The sequence below is a fragment of the Asterias rubens genome, chromosome 1 (assembly GCF_902459465.1).
Source record: "Asterias rubens chromosome 1, eAstRub1.3, whole genome shotgun sequence".
NCBI classification, from domain to species: domain Eukaryota; kingdom Metazoa; phylum Echinodermata; class Asteroidea; order Forcipulatida; family Asteriidae; genus Asterias; species Asterias rubens.
In genome coordinates, this window is record NC_047062.1 from 11,007,329 (window position 1) to 11,032,512 (window position 25,184).

The 25,184-nt window shown below is 39.5% G+C and overlaps 1 protein-coding gene across 1 annotated transcript; it reads left to right on the forward strand.

The window, feature by feature from the left end:
- The first annotated feature begins 162 nt into the window (after window positions 1–162).
- Window positions 163–22,297, forward strand: LOC117293812. Its single transcript, XM_033776267.1, has 16 exons — window positions 163–283; window positions 3,554–3,690; window positions 4,709–4,784; window positions 5,452–6,673; window positions 8,194–8,330; window positions 8,588–8,670; window positions 9,348–9,481; window positions 10,600–10,693; window positions 11,515–11,651; window positions 12,212–12,408; window positions 13,219–15,014; window positions 15,736–15,818; window positions 16,398–16,534; window positions 17,587–17,759; window positions 19,903–19,987; window positions 20,792–22,297. The coding sequence occupies exons 2-16, from the start codon at window positions 3,650–3,652 to the stop codon at window positions 20,939–20,941; spliced, it is 4,545 nt and encodes a 1,514-aa protein (XP_033632158.1). The 5' UTR covers window positions 163–283; window positions 3,554–3,649; the 3' UTR covers window positions 20,942–22,297.
- The last annotated feature ends 2,887 nt before the right edge of the window (window positions 22,298–25,184 follow it).

Sequence of the window (25,184 nt, forward strand, 5' to 3'; positions counted from 1 at the left end):
TAATTTTTAAGGGGACCTTGTCTAGCGCCCTCATGTGTCCATTGTTTTTGAATGTCCCTGTTTTGAAAGGATCCCTGCCCTTCCTTTCCAATTGCCCTTGGTAATGTACGTGCATATACTGTTAGGTGTACAGGGGCCAGTCTATTCACTGACTGGCGCGGCTATGCCCATACAAAACTGTTTCAAAATGGATTTCTGGAGTTGAGAATTTAGGAATTGCTTATTCCATCGCTTATTAAAGTATTCAACGCAGAAGAGTCACTGTTAAATCATTGTTTTAGGGGTAAGTGCCGTTTCGGAGCGTTTCATTGATGTTGTGATGTTATAATTCAAATCAAAGCCACAGCACTGTAACTTGTCAACAGTTACACTTACAAGGAATACAGTGTCACTGAACATGCTGAATTGATTGACATAGAGAAATACATCATGTAATACATGATTATGGGAAACCAGTCATCTCGCCCCCCAGCAAGGTCGCCCAGAACAAAGTCGCCCCCCAGCAAAGTGTCCCACTACAAAGTCGCCCCCCAGCAAAGTCGCCCACCACAAAGTCGCCCCTCACTTACAAAGTCGCCCCCTGTCAAAGTCGCCCCTCACAAAGTCGCCCCCTGACAGAGTCGCCCCCCAACAAAGGTGCCCCCCGACACTGTCGCCCCCTAACAAAGTCGCCCAGTGCATGGTTGAGCGACGTACACAAAAGTGGGGCGCTTTCGAAATGTAGGCACCTTCATGCTGTTACAGAAGGAATGATACGGTATTTTTAGCGTGCACGACGGGTTTGAGCGTGTTTAATCTTTGTGTAAATGTTTGTGCAATGGTAATTATTCGCGAATTTATTAAAAGTTATGGTGGTTACATATTATTTGCTTTTAAATAAAGTTCTAATTGTTTTTTTTTTATATTTAAAACCTTCTTTTTTTATAGTCTATATGTTGTTTAATTGAATAAAATTATGTTAACTCTAAAACTGATGTGTTTTGATACATTATTTGAAGTTCTTGAAGTTTTATTGTTGTGATAAGTTGACAGGTTGCCTACTTTAATTAAAACCCTAAGTCGATCACTAGGCCTACAGACAAAATCACATTTTAGTCATAACAATTGTTTATTGTTAAAACAAATTGATTAAAAATATTAACTAAAAATATTGGGTATAAAAATATGTTTCCGGTATGGATTAAAAATTATGCACAGCAATAATTATGTATACAATCTTAAATGGTTGGCATGCTTAATTTAATTCAGAAAACTGTCTATGTTCGATACAGATTTACATAATATTAGAAGGCCAATTCAAAGTATAAAAAAAAAGAAAATAGCTAATTAGTTATCTAGAGAAAAGACAGAGCATTCGCCAAGCCTGGAATCTCCAATGGTTGAATCTAAACCGTTAACAAAGGGCGCCCTCACTTAGTGAAATCTTCTTGGGCGACTTTGTTAGGGGGCGACTGTGTCGGGGGCGACATTGTTGGGGGGCGACTATATCAGGGGGCGACTTTGTGAGGGGCGACTTTGACAGGGGGCGACTTTGTAAGGGAGGGGCGACTTTGTAGTGGGCGACTTTGCTGGGGGGCGACTTTGTAGTGGGTGACTTTGCTGGGGGCGACTTTGTTGTGGGCGACTTTGCTGGGGGGCGAGATGACTGGTATCCTGATCATGATGTATGCATTTCTCTGCATGCACGGGGAACTTTAGTCTTTACAATACAAAATATACACATCCAGTTGATTGTGCAGCTAGCTGTCATAAATTCACGTTTGAAGCCATCACTATATTATAATAGGGTAGGGGAGGGGCATGAGAGGGAAGGGTTTCCGTATCCTGCCACAACTTTTTCATTCGTTATGTCCATCATCGGGTCCTACTAGTAAAAGCCGACAACGCCGACAACAAGACCAGAGCGCCAACAAGTTTAAAATACCTCAAAAACTTTTTGCACACAGCCGTGTACATACTGGTACCCTGTGCGAGCTTCATGGTTCCGTGTATGTTTTGTATACACAAATCACGGATCGTACCCGCCCTCTCGTGACGCACTCTCGCAAAACGAGGTCGGGTAATTTTCAATTATTGTTGGCAGAGGAGTAACACGTACAGTAGATAGAGAATCCGAAATTACGGTAAGAATTTATCATTTTTAACAATTTTTGAGATTGCGGAGTGGATTCTCTGGTCGCGCCCGCGCACATTGATATATCAAAGGACACATAGAGCCTAATTTTGGCGAGATTAAAGAAAAAAAATAAAGAGAGATTTCTGATTCCAAAATTCATTGAACTACGGGTCGTTAAACGCGTGAGAGATATAAACCTATGAGGTTACGGGAGACGATAGGCGGATGAAACCGAAATAGTTCTAGGAGTATATTAGAACTATGTGAGTTCTGTAATATAAACATAAATTTATCGGAAAAACTTCATGAAAAGTGGGAATTTTTAACCAGAAAAAGCCCTTAACTTTCACGGCAAACGGTCGAACGCCATCTTGGCTTAAAATCAGGTTTGGACCAGTCCATTATGATGCGGGTAAGTCAGATTTAGCAATAGAGGGCGGGCGTCATGCACTGCGCACACTGCAGTGAAGGTCTTCACATGAAGCCCACCCTCTGTTGTTGACAAGTGCTAAATCTACCCATATCATAATGGTCTGGTCCGAACACTGTTTTTAAGCCAAGATGGCGTCCGACCGCTTTCCGTGCAAGTGAAGTTTTTTTCTGGTTAAAAAATTCACACTTTTTCGTGAAGTTTTTCCGTTAAATTTATGTTTATATTACAGAGCAAACAGTTCTAATTTATCTATGGTTTATTGGCCATTTTTGAGGTTTTTAAAACTTGTTGGCGGCGTGTTGGCGGCGCTCTGGACTTGTTGTCGGCTTTTAGTAGGACCGCCATCATCACATTCATAAATCATATTCATGAATCATATGAAATAAAATTAAAACCCAAAAAATAAATAAATAACCCCAAAAATATGATAATGATATAGATAGGACAAACAATGTTTTACAGCCAAGGCGGTATGGTAACTGGGGCTTCTGACTCATTTGTAACAACTTCCATATTTGCAGGACTGCGTCTGTAGAATACAGTGTATGTGATGTGATTATTTCTACCTCCATGGTAGCACTGTAGAGTAGGTGATTTTTAGCAATTTTTTGCATTTGGTTTGGTCTTTTTTGTAATTTTGATTGAGGCATTTTTCGTGGTTGGGTAACAAGTAAATCAAAGCGAGATGAGGTTCATCCAATAATATCCTGTATCGTGACCTCTCTGGGGTTCTAATACAAAGATGCAAAATAAATATGTCAAGTGATTAGTACATCATGAGTGCAGAGCCCCAGTTACTGGGTCTGATTCTCACCATGTTTCCTTCACTCTTGTCTTCAGCAACATTTCCCAGTTAGCATGACAATGTTCTGCCCCATCTTGACGATGATAAAGTCCCAACTGTAATTAGTTGAGTGTTAAAGTGGGGCGTAAATATCTGATCTTGCATTTTTTTTTTTTTTAACTTCCTCAACTAACTAAGAAATGTTTTTTCTCAATCTAAGTCTTACCAACAGTATGATCTCTGAGCCAAGATGAAGATCTCATTATTGTAAGCATCTAAAACGAAGTGTGATAATATTCAACTCAACTGACACACAATGGAAACGGATTCTGACCAACGCTCATCTGCCGGGACCAGGTGTGTATATTTAATATTCAGGGGTTTTTGTCCACCAATGGGTTGGCTGCTGTAAAACCCGGCCGTCATTTCTGATTCCAAAACCACTACTTGCAGAATTTTCTTTGTTTCTGACCTCCACATATTTTCCAGAATTTTAGATTAAACTTGCAACTTTTTTTCAAGCGAGGATCGATATAATTGATAATCGTTTCTAATCATTATGGTTTTATATATTTTGTTGTATTAAATGATATCTTGTACTTTAAAAACGAGTTTCTGAATTCATAGAATTTCAGAGAAAAGAAATCCATGCTAAAATATTAGGGTTTAGAAGAAAAACAAATTGTGTTTTTAATCACAAAAGTGAGAAGTCTAACAGAGCTATTGAGCACAAAGTAAATAACATGAAGGGGCCAGTACTTTCTTTATCTGTGGAGGCATTTTTAAAAACTTACATGCAGATTTTTGTTTGCGCTCAACAAAGCCATCATTGTACTTTTGATAAAGAAACAAGCTTGATGCTGAATTGTATTGCACTGAAACAGTTGGGCCCAATCATCAGTTGTTTCATGTTGCATCTATGGCTGTGAGAAGTCTGTACAATGTAGTAGAGAGAGTGTTTAAAAACACATCATACATGTACATTCCATACATTCATTTCAGCAATTATATGAGCGCCTTTTTTCCCAAGGTTACAAAGCGCCCACAGAAGATGCAACAAAGAATTCCAAACTCAAGATGCTCCAATTTAAAGTGAAATAAAACGGTCAAGTGAATCTTAAATAGTTTCTTGAATTGTGGAAGTGAAGTTGCATGGCGAAGATGTGATGGCAATGAGTTCCATAGATTTGGAGCATTAGCAGAAAATGCACATGAACCAGCTCTACAGACAGTGCGATGTTCGGCCAAGAGGTTCTCTGAGGAAGAGCGTAAGGAAAGCGCTGGGACATACGGTTGTAGCAGGTCAGATGTATGATGGTGACTTGTAAACTTCTTATTCGAGTCTTCTTATTATTTCTCTCTTCTTCCCAAACAGTTCTCTGCTTAAACCAGTTCCGATGTACTACGTTGATCAGTTCCAGAAACTCTATCAGCAGAGCCCCATGGCCAAGGCAAGTTTTCGCTAAAACAATCATGGAATTAAAAAAAAAATATGTAATAAGTTGTGCCAAGGCATTTATCTGAATTCAGGTTGAAGTTCAATCATTTTGGCTGCACTGAAAACATTAAGTTAAAGTTGCTTCCGTTACATGTACCTTTAACTCTGCCGACATCATTCCTTTTAAGTCCTTGCTAGCACATGTAAGTTGTCTGACAGTGTGGACTGCTGAACTGCAGGCCCAAAAAGCAATCGGATAAATATGCCTTATTTTAACCAAGCCCCCTTTTTTTTTTCTTCTTTTTTTTTTTTACTTTGAACTTTATTTTCCTTCTTCCAAAAGTTCTTTATGAGAAATTGGTGATAATAGCGCAACTACATGTATTGACCTTATTATTAGTATTTTATTAGACGTCGCCTAGCATCACAAAGCCACAGACAGTCACTTCAATGTTGGCCTAAATCAACATTCACCAGGGGCACACAGGTACAGTACCACCCTACTCCTGGGGCTGAAAAAGGGTAACCCCCTTCACTATCCGTTAGGATGTATGGGTATCTTCCACTAGGAGCCTCGCTGGTAGAGCCGAAAGCACTACCTTCCCAACTTTTTATGAAGCAATAATGGATTGTTGTAAATAAGCGTTATATAAAGGTTTATCTAATTCCATCTTGTATAGGTGTTTCTGCAGGGGCTGACGGTGAAACAAAGCCCTAAAAAACCCGTCTCGAGGGACGGTGGCAGCAGGAACTCAACAACGGCCAAGAGGTTCAAGATTCCACTTGTCACTCCTAAAAAGTCAATGCCAGCAAAGTGTGCCCAAAGCCAAGACTCACAACCGGTGGAACATGAAAAGGAACTGCCCAAGGCAAGAAGTTCAGCAGGCCCGAGGATCAGAGAGGAACTGTTAACAAGAACGCCCGAGGGCAGCTTGTCCAGTTTCAACTCCAGTAATTCTTGGGATTCACCTCAAGATGAAGTGGTTATCGTAGAGGGTAATCAGACAGTTCTATCCCCACAGCCTCGTCTTCATCAGGGTCTACAAAGACAGAGTAATCGTAGACAGAGGACACCCAACCTGCACAGTCTCATTCAGAAGCTAGCTTCCCCTGATAAGGAAAGAACCCCTGATGAACATCCCAGGTGTGGGGGCGATGTCGTTAAGCAGGGAAGACAGATTCCTGATGATTTGTTCACGCCAACAACTTCACATCACAGGTTGGCGTATGAGAATGAAGACGGTAATAATGTATCAGGCGCTATCATTAGGACTAGTCAAGCGAAATCGCGGCTTGATAAGGATCCAGAACCAACCTTTGAGGAATCCCATCAGGACAACTCTGGAGCCGGTATTTATGAGGGTCAAAAGAGGTCAGTGCAACAACGTGGACTTTATCAAGACCGTAACCTGGCAAGCCCCCATCAAGAATCAAAGAGGAGTACGCAGTCCAGCATGAGAGACGTTGATGGTCGGTCCAACCAGACTCCTAAAGGTACTCAAGTATTGACTTTGTCCCCCCTGGTGACACCTGAGGTATCGGAGGTCTCACTGTCTGACGAGACGCCTGTGAATCACAGGAGCGATCGGCTGAAATCTAGATCAAAGGGAAGTAAACGTTATGCAGGATGTCTGATCAGGAGTCTACAGGCTCTCGAAGAAGAAAGTCTCAGATCGGAGATTCCGTATGAAGGAAGAGTGGCAGGCAGCCAAGAAACCAGTGAGGATGGAAATGATGAGGATGATGATAGAATGGAAAGAGAATCGCCAGATGATGAGGAAGAAGAAAGTGAGGACGAGGCAGCTGAAGATGACTTGGGCAAGAGGGGAGAGGACGAAACTACGGTGGGGAAGGAAATGTCAGAGACATCAGATCCAACTGATGTAGGGATGGAAGAACAGGGTAAGTGATAATATTTCCAAATAATCGTATGGAAAAACGGGACCTGATATAAGAAGTTCAGCTTTTTTATCTGTATTCAGTTCAGACCCTTTTTTTGTCTGCTAGGTGAAATCAAAAGATGTTTTTTTCAGACGTAAAGAAATCATGGTCTTTGATTTACCTCTCTAGCACTGCAAATACTGTTCCTGACGGTCTATAACTTCGATCGTTACAAGGCTCAAAATTAACACTGCACCATAGGCCCAACGCCAGTGATTTCTGATAGAGCTGCTAAGCACAAAAATTTGCTCAGCATGAAATTTCTTCCTTGATAAAAACAGGATTACCAACCCAATTGTCATTTGTTGCATATTGCTTGTTACTGTTTTTTGCTGTTGTTTGCTTATTCTGAAAACCATGTGAAAATTTGGTTGGTAATCTTTTTTTTATAAAGCAAGAAATATCACGCTTTTATAAGCAAATTTTTTAGCTTAGAAGCTCTTTGAAATTGGACCCTGGGCCCAATTTCATGGAGCTGCTAAATGCTAAGCAAATTTTCGTGCTTACTGTACATAGCAGAATAATTTGCTAAGGTGCGAGCGTATTTCACATGTTAGCAGAAAAATTAGGCAGCCATATTGTGCGTTAACCATTGATTTGTATTGTTACGTCATTCATTTTTCGTGCAGTAAGCACTGGAAGATTAGCATGCCTTTTCGTGTGCTTACGGTTAGCTGTGCTATGAAATGGAAACGGCACAGTAAGCACAAAATCGGCTGCTAAGCAGCTCTATTGGGCCCAGACATGCCTACATTTGTAGTGGTATTGTGCGTTTTTACTTGAATAATAATGCTTAATAATAAAACAAATGTTGCTTAATGAATCTGATTTAAGTATCTTTCAACTCTGTTGAGAATCGAAGTACACTTAGAGCATGACAAATGAGCTAGTTGTGACCTCAGTGCTTACGTGTAAGTCATGATGATTCTGGTTTTGTGAAATTAATTCTGGTCCTGTCAACATTTTGAACTATAAGCCCTTCGTTCTTGTGGATAATGCATACCTCTTTAAAGGGTCCAGGTACTTTTTGTAGGATTTACAACTCACACAGTTTGAAGATAATGATAGTAGAAAGCTTAAAATTTGACTTGCTGAGGTGTGCTGTCTTTTTTTAGAAATGAGTAAAACCATGTCACAATAATAACTGGTAAATACGTTTTACATCCTAAAATAGTTTTCGTCTCTCCACTGAGCCAATAATTGTTTTGGTGACTTGCTTAAGGAAAGGTTTTTACCAAAAAGTACATACACCTAAACCCTTTAAATTTGGATGAAAGTTCAGACCTTTTTGTCAAAATTACTGTCACTGCTGATTCTGTATTTTGATCATTATATTTTGGACTTTGATCAGTTTTGAAAGTTTGTGTGTATTCTCTCCCAAATTGTAGCTAGGAAAGATTGATATTTTGAAACAAAGCAAGTTATTAATTATTTTGAAATGATTTGTTTTCTTTCTGTGGTCTTGTGCAAACAACCAACAGTGGTGGATAATAATGATAATTTCTCACTGGATAAACCAATACATGAAGAGATAAACGACCCTGAGGAAATAGAGCATGGTGATGGACGGCAGCGGAACAAAAGCTCAACCTCTGACGAGACGCCCAGGATACCCAAGGTAAATCCCCAGACAACCCCACTTGTCTTAAAGGGAAGGTATATGTTCCAGTCCATTACAGTCCATACGTGTAGGCATGGGTATCATCCATAAGAAGCCTGGTTGGTAGAGCAGAAAGCACTATCTCCCCAATGTTTACGAAGCAATCATGGTCAAGTGTCTCGCTTAAGGACATACATGTCTTTTTTGTGTCAATTTATCAGTTGGGTTTCTGAAAGCAATAAATTGTTAAGTTTTGTTCATTTATTTTGTTGTAGAAGAAGCCAGAAACGATCATCAACCGATGGATCGTCAAGCCAGTGCCAAAATGTGAAGGCGTGTGTGTTGAGGGTCACAGAGTGTGAGTATTACTTCTATGTACACAACTCAGTAATCTGGGCCAAATTCATTGAGATGCTTAGCAGAAAATTTTCCGCTAAGCAAAAATAAGCAGGATATCAGTCCCAGATTGTACATGTGGTATATGTTACTTTAGCTGACCTTGATTAAATTCTTCATGTACTTTATTTTAAAGGGTCTGGGTACTTTTTGTAGGACACAAAGCACACTGTCCACAGATTAACATTCAACTCACACAGTTTAAAATAATGGTGGTTGAAAGCTTCCCTTAAAAATATTACTTGCCGAGATGCTGTACTTTTTGAGAAATGAGTAAACAAACTACAGCACCCCAGCTAGTATATTTAAAGGTAAGCTTTCTACTATCATTATCTTCAAACAGTGTTTGATGTAAATCTGTGGATATTGTGTTTTGTGTTAAATAGCAACTCTTTGGAATTTTAAACCTTTTCTGGTTGGCTACTTTATGTGAGCACTTTAAGTAGCAACTCTATAAAGTTAGGCCCTGAAAAGAATGTGCATCTTGAAAATAGAGATGGGTACATGTCAGGCCAGGAATTACATGGCCTTGGTTATGGCCTTGGTGCCCCTTTAAAAGTTAAGTGCTCTTTCAAAAATGAAAATGGCCTTGCCCATTGGGAACCTGACCATTATTCACGTTGTGTTTTATTCCAACAGTGGAGACCATGCAGGCCAGTTCTGGCACAGCACAGCCATCAGCGTACGGATCAAACCTCGCTTACTAGCCACAAAGTCTGGTACCCTGTATCGTCTTTCAGGCAAGATGGACCGAACACTAGCCATGGAACAGGGTAAGATTTGTCCTCTCCCAGTACATATTAGGGAGTTTTCATTTTTGATGACGGATGGTTTTGCGATGGTTAGCAGTTTTCAGCCAAACGTTGTTGTTTTCAGCACAATGCAAATTCATCCAATTATCGTCGTAGAAATTGAGGGACGACCGTCCTCAAAGCCGTTACATGTGCAGATGATGCAAAATGTTGTCATTACCATCACAGAACCATCCGTTGTCAAAAATGAAAGCTCGCTAATGTCACTGATTCCACAAACTGATACACTAGTTCAGTGTACCAGTCAAAAGTATCAATCGAGGAAAACCAAATTCTGAAGTTGAACATAATTCAAAATCAAGCTTTCCTACAAAATATATGGGTATTGCCAAACTAAAAATGGGGTATTTTAAACTAGTTTTCTTACAGTGTGGACTTGAGGCCTTTAACCCTAAATTAATAAGCAAAATAGTAACAAAGGTTTTTGTCAGTTTGTGGCGACACAAATTTGCCCAACCAGGCACTTTCCATTGCCATGAACATACACCATTTAATGTATCTATAGATGCTTGTGCGTTAGTTGTTTAAAAAATGTTGTTTCAGCGCATGCGCACTACACACCAAGGCTGGTTACAGCTTGTGGAAATAGTTTTTTTTTTTTTTTTTTTAAGTGGTTTTGGTGACGATGTATGAGTGAAAGCTCATTTATGAATAAGCAGCAGATTTCAGGATTTCACTGATCAACCTTTGCCTTGTACCTTTATTTTTCTTTCACTTTCACCAATATGAAATTGCTTTTAAAAGCTTTTTTAAAATCAAGTCCAGAACCCAGTTTCATAAAGCTGCTATAAGCAGACAATTTTGCTTAACAAATTACTACTTCGTAGAAGTTAGCAGGATATCAGTCAGAAATGGTACATGTGACATGGTATTTTGGCTGGTAACCTTACTCTGGTAAGCATAATTTTGTTGTGCTTAGCTTATTTTTGTGCTTAAGCAGCTTTATTGAATCGGGCCATGGACTCTTTAAGTAACTTGAAAGACTCTTTCGACTCTCTGTCATAAAAGCTCAAAAACTTTAGATGTTTTTGTAAAAAAGGTTATTTCATATCTTATTTTTTTTTCCCCCCTTTTTTCAGGATTTTCAGAACAATTTGTTCGCAGTTTTCAAAAAGGCTTTCCTCCAAACTGGCAAGAGTTGCTGTATGATCACTTCCTTGATTCAGAAAAAATGTAAGCTTTCAGACTCTTTATGTTGAGAATAACCAGAGTGGGATTTGAACCAGCGACCTCCCGATTGACGTGTTGGCATTCTACAGATGAGCTGTCTTGCCTCTATAGTAGCGGACAACCACATAAGGCTCTAATGCACTTGTTTGGATCTTCACAATGCACGTGTTTTGATCCACGTTAGGATCTTCACATCATTTTTGTGTTACTTTATGTATAGAACATTCTAGTATGGTTTGCAGGAATACCTTAATGATTATCTCTAACTGAGTTGGGGTGGTTCTGTTTTGAGTTCTTTTCAGAACCACCGCAGCTCAGTTAGAGATTATCATTACATGGTGTTACCGCAAATCGTACTAGATCAGAATTCCACCATGCAAAGTTTCAAGTATAGCACCTTGTTTAAAGAAACTGGACACTATTGGTTATTGTCAAAGACTAGTCTTCACAGTTGGTGTATCTGAACATATGCATAAACTAACAAACCTGTGAAAAGTTGAGCTCAATTGGTCGTCGAAGTTGCGAGATAATAATGAAAGAAAAAACACCCTCGTCACTTATACATGCTTGATTTAGAGACCTCAAATTCTAAATCTCCTAGGACTAGTCTTAAGTTAGTACTAGTCCTAACTCCTTTGTGAAATCGACCTTTTGTTTTACTATTGTTCTTCAAGGACTACAGCACCATAGCGCTTAGAAACAAAGTAATAAGCGCTGTATACATAGATACTATCATATTATGGTTATCATGTGTTTATGGGTTACATGATCATGGTCGACTATTGAATGAAATAACAATAAGGAATGTTTCTTCTTCTCAACAGGGAATCAGGAATGGAATCCAACGAGGCGACCCATCAGAAGGAGCCTCTTGGACTGTCTCCTGTGCCGATCCTCGTTGAGCAAACCTTCAACGATTCCATCAAGAAAGTCAAGAAGAAAAACCTAGTTGAATTGACACGTAAGTGGTTTTATAACCCAATTTTAAGGAACATTAAAGAAATGTTTTTTTTTCTGGCAGTGTAAGCACTTTATGTGTCCACCGTATACATAAACTGACAAACCTGTAGAAGTTTGAGATTGATCGGCCATTTGGGTCATGAGAAAATGGTGAAAAACTGACAACACATTTTGCATTTAGTTTGATTTAATTCTCATCAAATATGACAATTCAGACAAATATTTCAAGGGATGTGTTCGCTACCATTATCATTAGATCGTGTAAGTTTAAGTTATGTCAGTCTGTGATCTTAGACAAGTTTTTTTCTTTCGAATTCTGTAATGTTCCTTTAAATGGTAAGAAGTAAATATGAATGATTTTTAAATTGTCAATAGTAAACTTGCGAGTACAACCATGTATTACCATGTCTTCATGTATTAAATACTTTCATATGGTCAATCGGTATTCAATAAACCTTCTGCCAGTTTGGTGCATTTAGCCTTCAAAACACCACAGTGGATGATATTAAATGGTCAGAAAGTAGGAGGGTTAACCCTTTCAATGTATTCCTCTCCACACAGCTCAGAATCTTTGCGTAAAGGACCTGCACCGATCCAGTAGCGGTCGTCTGCTCAAGCCTCCCCTAGCGTACTGGACTGGCCAGCGCATCCGTCACAACACCTCCCTAGACTTTGTTGAGATCCTCTCAGGGACAGAAGACCTCACGTCTGTGTCTGCTTCCAAGATAAGTCTGCAAGATTCTCTGGAAATTGGACCGGTAAGCGACCTTGATCTTTAGGCCTTTTCAAGTCCTTCATTTTTGTTTACTAACAGAGATATTATATATCTGAATGACATACAGTGTAGGCATAGTATTCCTTAAGACTTGGCGTCTAGTATCGTAGTCGTGACTATGATTGCTTAGTTGTGTCGTGACTACTGTTTTTCAACTAATTGGTTAACTGTGCCGCCACGACTACTACAAAATTAGTCGCGACTACCCTTTGGGTGAACAAATTGTGTCGCTTATTCATGACAGTACATGTATAATTTACTTACGAAACATAATCAGACATCAGTGACACACAATCCTTTGAGCGATATTTTGTGCCTGCGGCAAACATTATACTTCAATGCAGCTTGGGTTGCGGCAGGACTAGTGGAGTAGTAAATTTCACTCGTCACCCAGGCCTAATATTCATCCTACTCTAGTCTGATTTAAGACTCTGAGCAATCAGAAACAGCCTGAAAAGTACATTAAACCCCTACTCATTATAAACAAGAAGGTCAGTCCTTGTGCCCAAAAAGATTTTCCTACTTTTTTCCCAAGGATCAAAAATCATGTCCGATGATATCAAATTGAAGATTTAGTTGCATTTTTAAATTTCCAATCTTAAATCTTATTCAAGGCACAATAACTTAAAACCTTTCCAAGAATCTCCGATTGTTGAATTGACATTGTACTATTAGTTAGACTGAATAGTTATATTTTTATAAAATTCACCCATCCCCCCCCCCTTCAAATTTATATTTATCTAAGTAATGTACAGTCAACAATAAATATTCAATATTTGTTTTTTCAATTCAGAGAGCAGTGCGAGCAAAGACACGCAATTATATTAAGAAAGAGAAGGCGGTGGACACAGCGAAACAGAAGAAACACAAAACACAACTGAAAAAAAGCAACTACCAAGAGCTGGAGAGTGAGGGAGATAACACGACTACTTCGTGTTTGGACACAGATACTGATACCACAGTGGTACCAACCGGTAAAAGTCAGCAACACCGAAAGTCTAAAGGGAATGATTTGGCCAGAAGGGCACTCAGGATAACTAGGAACACTGCAGCTTCATCTGATAATACAGATGCACCTCAAGACGATGGTACACTTTGCTCTGAGAGAAAAGGCAAACCTAAACGAGGTCAGGGTCGACCTCCCAAGCAACGCCTTGCTGAGAGTGATAGTTCAGTTGTTTTGAAACCAATCGATGAGTCAAGGAGAGGTGTCCCAAGTCATGAAATAGTTACGATGCATGCGTCAAGTCGGCAGGACTGTCAGAAGCAACCTCCCCCGCCGCGAAAAAACAGAGTCAGGAAGATTGTGGATGGAAGCACTCGGCATCCAAGTGGGGCACCGGTTTCACCACTTTATTATCAAGTAAGCCCAGGAACAGAAGAGGAAGTCGCCCAGGCTAAGTCCGACTTTTCTGGGAAAACGCTAAATGGTGTTGAGGGGAGCAGCGAGTCACAAGGGAGCGTTGACAGTCAGGTGTCCTCAGACACAGGGCTGTGTGATGAGAAATCTGTGCCAGAAGTTTTTCAATCAAAGCATCCCTCTAAGGCAAATGTAGCACCATCGACGTTGAACCTTCAGCAGGAGATCTTGGCGGTAGTGGAGAAGCATAAACAAGGGCGCATTGCCAAGATGAGAGAAAGAACCGTGAGGATATCGGCATCCAGCGCCGAGAGGATCAAGGTCAGTCATTCATCCAGCACATCGGATGTCTATGACTTGAGCAGTGATGAAGACAACCCTCAGAGAGTTCTCTTCACTCAAACCTCAACGACAGCGGGAGAGTCGGTGAGTAATTGGAGCGAAGAGGGAGAAAAAAGCGTCAACATGACGTGGGTGACCAGGGGTAAACCCCACAGGCGAGTTTACGGCACCCTAGAGGATCCTAACTACAACACCGACGGGACTACCACAGAAACGACCACTGTCCCCGACAGTGAGAATCCGTCTAAGGTTATCAATATTTCAAGCTCAGACGATGAGACTAAGTGCTCGGAGAATTCTGATTCTTTAAGAAAAAACTCAAAAAAATCATCGGGCAGTCGTTCCCGAAAGGCGATCCAGAGAAAACCTGTCCAGACATCAGAAGATGACCAATGTCGTGAGAAACATGTGGTACCCTTAAGAACTTCAACAGGGCGATTCACAAGCTCCGAAACCTCATCAGAGGATACTGACGACACAAGTAAACACCAGAAGCAACCTGTCCATCGCGGACTGAGCAAGAAAGCAGTGGTCATCCAGAGGCATCAACCCAGGAGAAACTGTCAGAGAGCTGAGAATGATTCTGAAACTAAGAAGACCACTCAAAACCATTTAGCTGTAAGCAAAAACCAAGCAGCAGCTTGGCATCAAAAGACTCACTCCAAAACAACTGATGAAGTATCTGAAAGAGACAGCCACGATGGTCTCAGTAGGAATAGGCTCCACCAGGGGAAAATATCTGGATCCCCTATCAAGACCAACGTCATGCAAAAAGGAAGGGTACAAAATAAGAAAACTAGGGATAGGCCGTCGAACAGAACACCGAGCGTCGAAGACGGAAATGAAGAAAGCGTTTGGCAAATCGATGAGCCTGAACTTTCACATCGGTGAGTTATTCTTCTGGTTTGTTTTGTGAATTTAAAAAGAATTTGTTTTTGTTAAGGGCACTGGACACATTTGGTAATTACTCAAAATATATGAAAACTTACTTGGTAACTAGCAACGGAGAGCTGTTGATAGTATAAAACTTTGTGAGAATTAGCTCTCTCTGAAGTAACGTAGTTTTTGAGGAAGGTAATTTCTCACTCAAATATTTGGAATCAGAGAAAGACTTCAGATTGCAAATCCGATAACCAATTGAGCCCCAATTTTAACAGATTTGTTTTTTATGCGTATGTTGGGATACACCAAGTGAGAATACTAGTCTTTGAAAATTGCCAAAGGTGGACATCCTGTGCCTTTATATAAAATAAAAACAAATTGAAACACAGAAGTGGCTGATAGAACAAGTTTACAAGAATAATTATTATAACTGTCAATAAAAATAGCAATCTGAACAATTAGACTGCGAGACCAGCTTGTCTGACGTTGGGGAAGTGAAGATACTTATTCAAGAGTTCCTCTGATGCTAAGCTAAAGTAGAATTCCATTCCACCTTGTTCCCTAACTTAGGCAGCAATAGTAGATAATTAGCAGTACAAGTATCATCAGCATTAGGTTCTCAGAAAGTACATGCGTTGGTAATTTTAATTTTGTTTCTTTTCTTATCATGGTGGTATTTGATTCCAATTAAATTCCCCCCCCCCTTTTTAAATTTCTCTATACCAGTCCAACAAGGTTAAGTCCTGCAAATTCTGTCGCTACAAAGTCAACAAAAGAGCAATCCAAACAGCAGGAGAATCAAGCAAAAAGTGAGTATTTTTTCGTTCATTTTTAGAATTGTTTTCTAAAAGAACAAAAGTTAGTTTTATTGTCCTTGTGAACAAATACTTTCATATAGCAGACTGTCTTTCAGAGTGTGAAGATATTATTTACCCAAAAAATTATGTACACAAGATGCGTAGCTCCAAAGCAGCCGTGACATTCATTGTACTTAATTTTTTTTCCGGCAACACAGAAATGTTTTGATTGAAAAGTCTATTTTAGCTTACTCCATGTGTACATGTAGATCATCAGGCTTTGTACTTGAAAATTTTCCATCTGTTGTTCTAACAACAAAATATCATGCTTGTTGAAGCTGTAATAAAGTCAAATCTAAAGAGTTGTAGCTAGGGGGGGGGGGGGGGGGGGGGGGGTTAGGAGGGGTGCAACCAAATACCCCAAAGAGATGTTTTCCCCATTCTCATGCAAAATTTAACCTTCCTATATCGACTTATGGATGGCAGAAAACCAATCGAACCTTCACACTCGGTTTTCTTGAAGCACAATTTGGGGCAGTAGTTACATACACCCTTTCTCCGGTAACTTATTTTTGTGTCCTTATATTGCAGCTTCAATAGCTCTAACGGCCAAGGTGGGTACAATGAAGAGGAAACGACAGCTGAGGGACCTGGTGGAGCAACACAATCGAGGGTATGAGGATGACATCTTTGAATCCACGCCGTTCAAGAAACAGAAGAAACTCAAGGTAACTGAAGTTGAAGTAGTGTACTGGTGCCACCATACATGACCAATTGAATGATTTCAAAATTTGTGATTTCTAGCATGGTCTGGCAGCAATACTCAACACCTCACTTTGTATCTCTTCAAGGTGTTGTATTATGGTTGCTTCCTCTCTCGTAAAATCATTCTAAACAAGGTCCCTCCATCAGTTAATTCAACTCGTATAATACAGTGACGTCCTGGATATCAGGGCCCATTTCTGGGGCGGAATAATTTTCAAAGCTTCATAACTGAAATCTTACCTGCAAGAAACCACTACTTTCAACAGATTCACATTCCATGGCAGCATTTTTTTTCTGCGGTGGGTTTTGATCGTCAGTTATTCTTCACAAATCCGTCATTTTTATGAAATAATGCAGCTCCCAACGTTAAGGAATTTTTGTACTCTCACAGTCTGCCATGTGTACGCACGACGTGCAAATCTTGCGTTGCGGTTGCGTGTTGACCCTGTGCAGTCAAGATACGGTGACCAAGAGTTCACGCGTACGCATGGCATTAGACAACACTGAGAACACAATCAAAACAGGAATTTTTTTAAAGTTAGGAACTGCATTATTTCACGAAAATGACGGATTTGTGAGGAATATATGAGGACCAAAACCCACCGCAGAAAAATGTATGCCGCCATGGAATGTGAATCTGTTGCAGGTAAGATTTGAGTTATGAAGCTTTGAAATTTTTTCACCCCAGAAACAGGCCTTAATAGATAGGACTCTGTATCTGTGTACAGAGGAAGAGTCTTATATAGGGCTCATAAGTTCATCCCCGAAACAGCTATTAATGACCGGAACACATCACCATCACAGACATCATATCCATCACGGACAGTAAAAGAGCCGTTTTAATCCACCTCTAAAACAACTTAAAACTGTGGTCAACAGAAGTGACAGAACGCCAATTAAATTGAGCAGGACGAATTGCATATACCCCGGAAGTAATAAAACAAAAATTGAGAGTGCCCTCGCGCGGTCAAAGGTGCAGCAGATTGGATTGTTTTTTTTTTGTGTTTTTTTCCAGATACCACTTGGAGAATGGGAGATAGACGAAGAAGAAGGCCCAGCTGGAAAGACTCCTGGGTCCGCAAAATTCAAGACGCCAAGCATCCGCCATCAGGGGGTGCTACCCCTATCGGATAAGAAAACACCATACTCCAACCTCATTAGTCCTAGTCTGCTGCCCTCTGTTGACAGGTAAGTACACACACAAGGGGTTCAGAGTTGCAATCTTTGCGAGGACGTTGTGGTGCTGGTATTGGAGCAAGCACGATATTCTTCCATCTGTAGTTTGATTTTTGATTTATGTTTTCACTTGGACAAACAAAATAGCCTGAAAATTCCTCTAAAACCTTTATATTGCAAATGCTGGGTATGTGCTCGCTAGGCGTGGAATGAGGTACATGCTGGTCTAGTTAGCGATCAAAAGATTGAATTCTAGCAAGACCACCGTCCACCTCATTCAACAGTTAGCGCTTGTGCAATGGGTACTTGCGAAAAGGTCTTTGTTGGTCAGCCCTGTCAAGGCCGAGCGGTTAAGATAACCCGATTCAAGCTCCGGTGATTGATCACCAAAGTGTGGGTTCGAACCCCGGTCGTGACACTTGCTTCTTAAAGTTGGGGCGGTAGTGCTTTCTGCTCTACCAGCCAGGCTTCGTTCGGATTGATGATACCCAAGCCTACATCCATATGGACTGTAAAGGGGGTAACCCTGTTTCAGCCCTAACAGTAGGTGGCAACAGCCTCTGGAAAAATTTTATCGTAGCCCACACCTTGAAGTTGCCTTCAGCCTTGTGTATCTGGCGACTTGCATAAAAACAACCCTTTTTCTCGGTTAAATGCAGTGGACACTATTGGTAATCACTCAAAATAGTTATTAGCATAAAACCTTTCTTGGTAACAAGTATAAATGGGGAGAGGTTGATAGTATAAACCATTGTGAAAAACAGCTCCCTCCCTCTAAAGTGACGTAGTTTTCAGGAAAGAAGTAATTTTCCACGATTTAGAATTTAAGGTCTAAAATCAAGCATCTGATCAAAAGCACACAACTTCGTGTGACCATGATGCGACAAGGGTGTTTTTTTTTCCATTAATATCTGTCAACTTCGACGACCGATTGAGCTAAAATGTTCACAGGTTTGTTTGATGCATATGTTAAGATACACCAAATATGAGGACTAGTCTTTGACATTTACCAATAGTGTCCAGTGTCTTTAAAGTAATGTTCCTACTTTTTCCAAGTACCAAACATCACGCTTGTTTTAGGTTGATATTGATATTTTCTACTAAAATCCTGTAATTGTATTGAATGTTTGATTTGCTTTGACTGCATATTGATAAAGTTTGCATGTACTTTATGTAAATATAGATGCTGATTTGTGTATTTTTGTGAGTGCTTTGCGGCCTAACTTAAAAGGCACTATGTAAATGCTTTATTACTATGGTTACTATCACTATTATGTGTAGTGTATATGCAAGGAATAGGCTAGACTTTTCGACAAGTCGTTAGATGTCTGTCGCGTTGATAGCGTTCAGACTCTCTCCCCGATTCCCGCGACACTCGAGAGACTACTGCTCTCGCACTGTGCAGTTAATGGACCGTTCCGGCTTTCCACTAAGCTCCGCCCACCGCGCACGTGAGCAAGACACGTGTACGAACACTCCCAATGCCATTCTGCACGATTCTGCCGCGCGTGCCAAATATACGCGCACGCATGACCGAGTTTGTCCGACCACAATCATTGCTGTGATTGGTCAAATGGGTGAATGCGCACAGTTTGATTGATAGGCCGGATCGGTCCATTGGGGAGTAATAGTTGGCAGGCTGCAGCTTTTGCAGTATTTGATGCCTCCACCATGATTCGATTATCTCACTGTGACAGACCATTAATTACTTGTCCTCAAGTCTAGGAATAGGGCCTAGTATCCCATCAAAGTGCTGCCCATGGTCAAAGGTCATAATTCTCTTTCTGGTGAATATTGATTTCCCAAAGAAAGTTTTTAAGCATTGTTGCTTCTTCTTCTAAATTTTTAATGTGTTTCTAACTACATAATGTACATATACAAAGGTTTTTTTTGTGGCACCATTTCATGTAGACCAAAGTGCGTTTTAGGTTTTTCCTCCAAGGAATGTGGGGCTACGTTTGTTTCCTTTTCATAGCACCATTATTTGCAAGGCCCCTCTAGGGTAATATGCAGCCAATCAAAGACCGGGGCAAACCCCTTCTCGTAATGATCGACTGGGTTCTTTAAGTGCATTACAAAACGCACAGGACCTACAGCTTTAATGACCCCACTGAGTTGGACCTAAAGTTGACCACCAAATTGATTTTGTTTTCAGGAAGCACATTGATCAATATATCCATGGTTTGCAGAAGAAGAAGAAAGCCCGCGGATTCACGCAGAGGTCGTTCACCTCAAATAAGGTACTATGTTCTTTATTATCATGTGGAACTGAGAATAAGAGAATAAGAGCATTATGAGAATAAGAGCATTAAAGGCAGTGGACACTATTGGTAATTACTCAAAATAATTATAAGCATAAAACCTTACTTTGGTAATGAGAAATAGGTAGAGGTTGATAGTATAAAACATTGTGAGAAACAACTCTCTGAAGTAACTTTGTTTTTGAGAAAGAAGTAATTTTCCACGAATTTGATTTTGAGACCTCAGAATTACATGTAGATTGTGAGGTCTCAAAATCAAGCATCTGAAAGCACACGACTTCGTGTGACAAGGTCGTTTTTTCTTTCATTATTATCTGGCAACTTGGACAACCAATTGAGCTCAAATTTTTGCAGGTTTGTTTTTTATGCATATGTTGAGATACACCAAGTGAGAAGACTGGTCTTTGACAATAACCAATAGTGTTCAGTGTCTATAAAAAAAAGTCAGTTAATTAGGGCCTATTTTATTAGTAATTGCATCAAACAAAGTGCGTATCTACTACACACCCTTGATATTTCGAAAACCAAAGATGGCATATCATAGTTGCCCTCACAAACACGCCCCATCTGATCGTTCAAACGTTTTATTTGCCCCTTCATGAAGATCACCAAATTCTGGCATGGCCACTTTCCAATGTTTCATAATTGTTTTTCTGTATTTTGGTTTAAAATATCTTAGCATGCAGTGCTACAACGGGCTACAGACACATGTAAGTGTTTCATAATAGAATTTTAACAAATATCTCATAAATAAATATCCAACGTCTTCTTCTCTTCCATCAGGTCGGCAGAGGAATTGCAAAATCTTCAGGTAGTGCCTCGCTGACAAATGCCATGAAAAGCAAGATGGCCGACATGTTTGAAGTCACCCCTGTTTCTGACTCTGACCCAGATGAGGATCAAGATTATTATTGGTCCGATGAAGAACGATAATTACCAGAAATTTTGTTCTTTTTTAAAAAGAAGGCAATTTGAGGATTACGTTGATGATGTAGATGGGTTTGGTGGAATTCTTGTTCATAACTCTTAATGAATGTTTTAAACATTTCATTTTTTTATACCTTGATTACAGTCTACTCATGAAAACAACATGGTTTTATAAATGTGTTGTTTGCATTGTTTTGAATAACAGATTCTGTACGTAGTTTTTCATTCTGACGAAAGAGGAAGGGAAATATTTGTGATGTTCTCATTTTCTTTGATGTACTCATTTTCCCATAGATTAAAGGAACATGTTGCCTTGGATCAGACGAATTGGTCAATAAAAAGCGTTGGTAACCGTTTGTTATCAAATGCATATACACTGTAATAGGAAAGAAGTAAAAGTAGAATACAATGATCTACACAAATATGCCTCGAAATTGCGTGGTTTTCTTTTTACATCGTAGACTAACACAGTCGGCTATTTATCAGAAGCTTTGACGCCCATAAATGGCCGACCGTGTTTCCTCGCGACATTAAAGGAAATCCCTGCAATTCCGAAGCATGTTTGTCTGGCTCTTATGCATTTAAAAACAAACGGTTTTAATTTTTTAAATGCTTTCAAAAAGACCAACTCGACCGATCCAAGACAACGTGTTCCTTTAACAGAAGTCCTATGTGAGTGTGGAAAATGTACTCTCTAGCCTAATGTTCAAATGGTCTGACTGCCATTGTAGATGATACCCTTCCAGTGCAAAATTTGTCAACATCCCAAAAACCAGGGTTCAATTTCTTGGCTCTGCTTACCGCCGAATTCGTGCTTACGGTCACCATTTTCCGCTTTTTGTCCTAGCGCTGAAGCAAAAATTCCCTGCTAACCCATGAAATATGTTACGCTTGACATAAGCGCTGAATTCCCAGCAAATTATTTGCTTATAAGTGGTAAGCAGGGACTTGAAATAGGGCCCTGATGACATCATTCTGAGGAAAATGAGTCTGTACAATGTTTGTACGGGAATGTTAATTTTGTTCATTCCTGATTTTGATATAGTTAATCAAAACGGCATTTGAAATATGACGTTGTGACCGACAAAAAAATCCTCATTGGTATGTAAAGATCCATTGGCAGTTGACATCTTATGACTTCCATGTTTAAAATTTCGCTCTGAAAAAATCGGCTAGTAACAAAAACAACAATGCACAAAAATGTTCAGACACATTTATCTCAGATTTTGGATGTACAAAAATTTTGCACTGGAATGGTATCAAATACAATTACAATGTGCATGTACACCATTTTAAAGACACTTGACACTTGGTAATTGTCAAAGACCAGTCTTCTCACTTGGTGTATCTCAAAATAAGCTTAAAATAACAAACCTGTACACATTTTAACTCAATTGGTCGTCGAAGTTGTGAGATAATAATGAAAGAAGAAACACCCTTGTCACACGAAGTTGTGTGCTTTCAGATGCTTGATTTCGAGACCTCAAAATCTAATTCTGAGGTCTCGAAATTAAATTTGAGGAAAATTTACTTCTTTCTCGAAAACTACGTTACTTCAGAGGGAGCCCTTTTCTCACAATGTTTTATACTATCATCCTCTTCCAATCACTCATTACCAAGTAAGGTTTTATGATAATAATTATTTTTATGAATTACCAATAGTGTCCACTGCCTTTAACAGAAAGATAGAGATAGAATTTGTCCCCGCTCGCATGAGAACTCAGGATAGGAAATAGGTACATCACAAAATTGAATTTGACATATCCCTTCCTAATAATAAGTTTATAAGTGAACGCTCTGATTCTTCTATAAAAATATTTGTTAATAGAAGTGATCGGGTTTGCTTCCAATCAATGATTTTTTAAGGTCTGTAAAATAAAACGGCTTTCTTTTTTTTACTTCTTATGTACAAACAATGTAGATAAATATGGATATCATTTGTTTTCGAGACTGGATCCGAGAAATGTCAATGCAGTGGATTTGTTTGTGTTTATTTTAGCATTACATAATGGTCCTTTGGCTCGTGTTGAAAAGAGCGGGAAGTGGATACCCTGGGAATGTTTGCCTTGAGAGTCAAGTGTCAGAATAAAATTGAACATTTAATCCGGTACTCTTGACGACTTGTTGCAATGTGCATATCTTATTTCAAAATTGGGGAAAACCACAAAATGTTTAAAACGCTTTCTGAAATGTCGTAGATTGCACCAGAGATCATGTTTACAATATTCCCCTGGCCCTTAAGAAATATATTTTTATGCCCCGCCGACGAAGACAGCCGAAGGGGCATATAGTGTTTGCCTTGTCATTGCTTGTGTGTGCGTGCACATCATCCTTGTCCGAGCGATATCTCAAGAAGAACTTAGCGTATCAACTCCAAACTTGGTTTGTGGATTGGTCACTGGATCCCCCATGAAGCCTATTATTTTTGGACCCCCTCAGATAAATATGAGGATCGTTATGGCTAAAACAAAAGAAATGTTGTCCGAGCGATATCTCAAGAAGGACTTGGCGTATCATTTAAAAACTCGGTTTGTTGATTGGTCATGGGATCCCCTAAACGCCTGTTGTTTTTGGACCCCCTCAGATAAATATTAAGCTAATTTTTGCTAAAACAATAACTCAAAAAGGACTTGGTGTAGCAACTCCTATCTCAGCGGGGCATTTGTATTGTCACACACCATTCTTGTTTGCCTAGAAATATTTAAATGACGACGAAAGTGCAGTAGGGCCTACCTAAACATTTCCAGGGGGCCCTTCTGTGGGCTCGGGGTTCGATTTAACAAAGAGTTAGGACTAGGCCTTACAATTGGAGATATTAAAAACTTAAGGTAAGTTCTAATATTCATCCTAACTTGAGATAAGACTAGTCTTAACTCTTTATGAAATCCACCCCTTGACTCCTGCCCGGCCCTTACTCCAAGGTTTGATTTGTGGGGTTTACAATTAAACAATTTTTATTTATTTTTTCCTTTTTGTAAAAAATATCTGCCACTTTACCGTATCGGAAATATACTTGATTCGAGTCCTGTTCTCATTTGAAAGGTCCCTCGGCATATCCAGCATCAAAATGTATACAGATTTTGTGGTCACGCAGTGCAGGTTGGGGATGCCGGCCGCCCAAAAGTAAAATAAAAGGACTCTCACAGGATTGGGACTTGAGTCAAGTCTATATCGGAAGGTGCCCACTCGCCAAATCTGTGTACATGCACACCCAAAATGTAGTTTGAGTCATTTTTAAAGGACCACTTCTAGTTTTAGTTTTATTAGACTTTACACTGGCATAAAAATATAGAAATACAAATCGATACATAAAGAAATAAAGAATCAAATTAGCTATAAAAAATACCAAGCCAGTGAGTGACGAGGAGGAACAGGTGACCAGCACCTCTACAAAGCCGTCCTGTCACAAGAAATGTCCCCTGAAACCCACCCCATAGCAAAAAACCACCCAACCAACAGATGACCACTAGCGACATTCTTTACCATCAATGCAGGTGTAAATATAGAATAAACTTTGCTTCACAAAGCAGAGGCATGTACAGAATTGTTTTCACAAACAAAACAGTTGCTGACAGTGTAAGCACTTTATGTAATTTACCATATACGTAAACTGACACACTAGAAGTTTGAGATTGATCAGCCATATGGGTCACAAGAAAATACTGAAAAACTGATAACACATTTTGCAAGAAATTAGTTTTATTTTTTTCTCATCGCATACAACATTTCAGACAAATAATTTCAAGTGATGTTTTTACCTATCACCATCATAAGACCGTGTAACAACCAGCAGGGTGGATACGTACAAGTCTTATTATTATTATTTAAAGTTTTATGTAAATCTGTGATGTTAGACATTTTTTTCTTCTTCTAACCAATTCTGTAGTGTTCCTTTACATTAATTTGAAAGCAAAATTGTTGAAATAAAATTTGCTGACCCGTATGTGATAGAAGTTGTGGCCGGTGTGCTTGTTTAGATTATGTCTAAACATAGAAAGTGTTAGTCTTATAAGCTTTATGAGACGATGCTCAATTTATAATAAACAATGACAAATGAAAAGAAAGAAGTAACAATTTAAAACAGGTTTCAGCATTAAAGGCAGTGGACACTATTGGTAATCACTCAAAATAATTATTAGCATTAAACCTTACTTACAAGTAATTGGGAGAGGTTGATAGTATAAAACATTGTGACAAACGACTCTCTCTGAAGTGACATAATTTTCGAGAAAGAAGTAATTTTCCACGA

Excerpts from the sequence above, each read along its gene's own strand:
- LOC117293812 (XM_033776267.1), top strand. The coding sequence starts at position 3,650 with ATGGAAACGGATTCTGACCAACGCTCATCTGCCGGGACCAG. Across the intron at positions 8,671-9,347 it reads TGTGTTGAGGGTCACAGAGT|TGGAGACCATGCAGGCCAGT; the intron begins GTGAGTATTACT and ends TTATTCCAACAG. Across the intron at positions 15,819-16,397 it reads GCAGGAGAATCAAGCAAAAA|CTTCAATAGCTCTAACGGCC; the intron begins GTGAGTATTTTT and ends CTTATATTGCAG.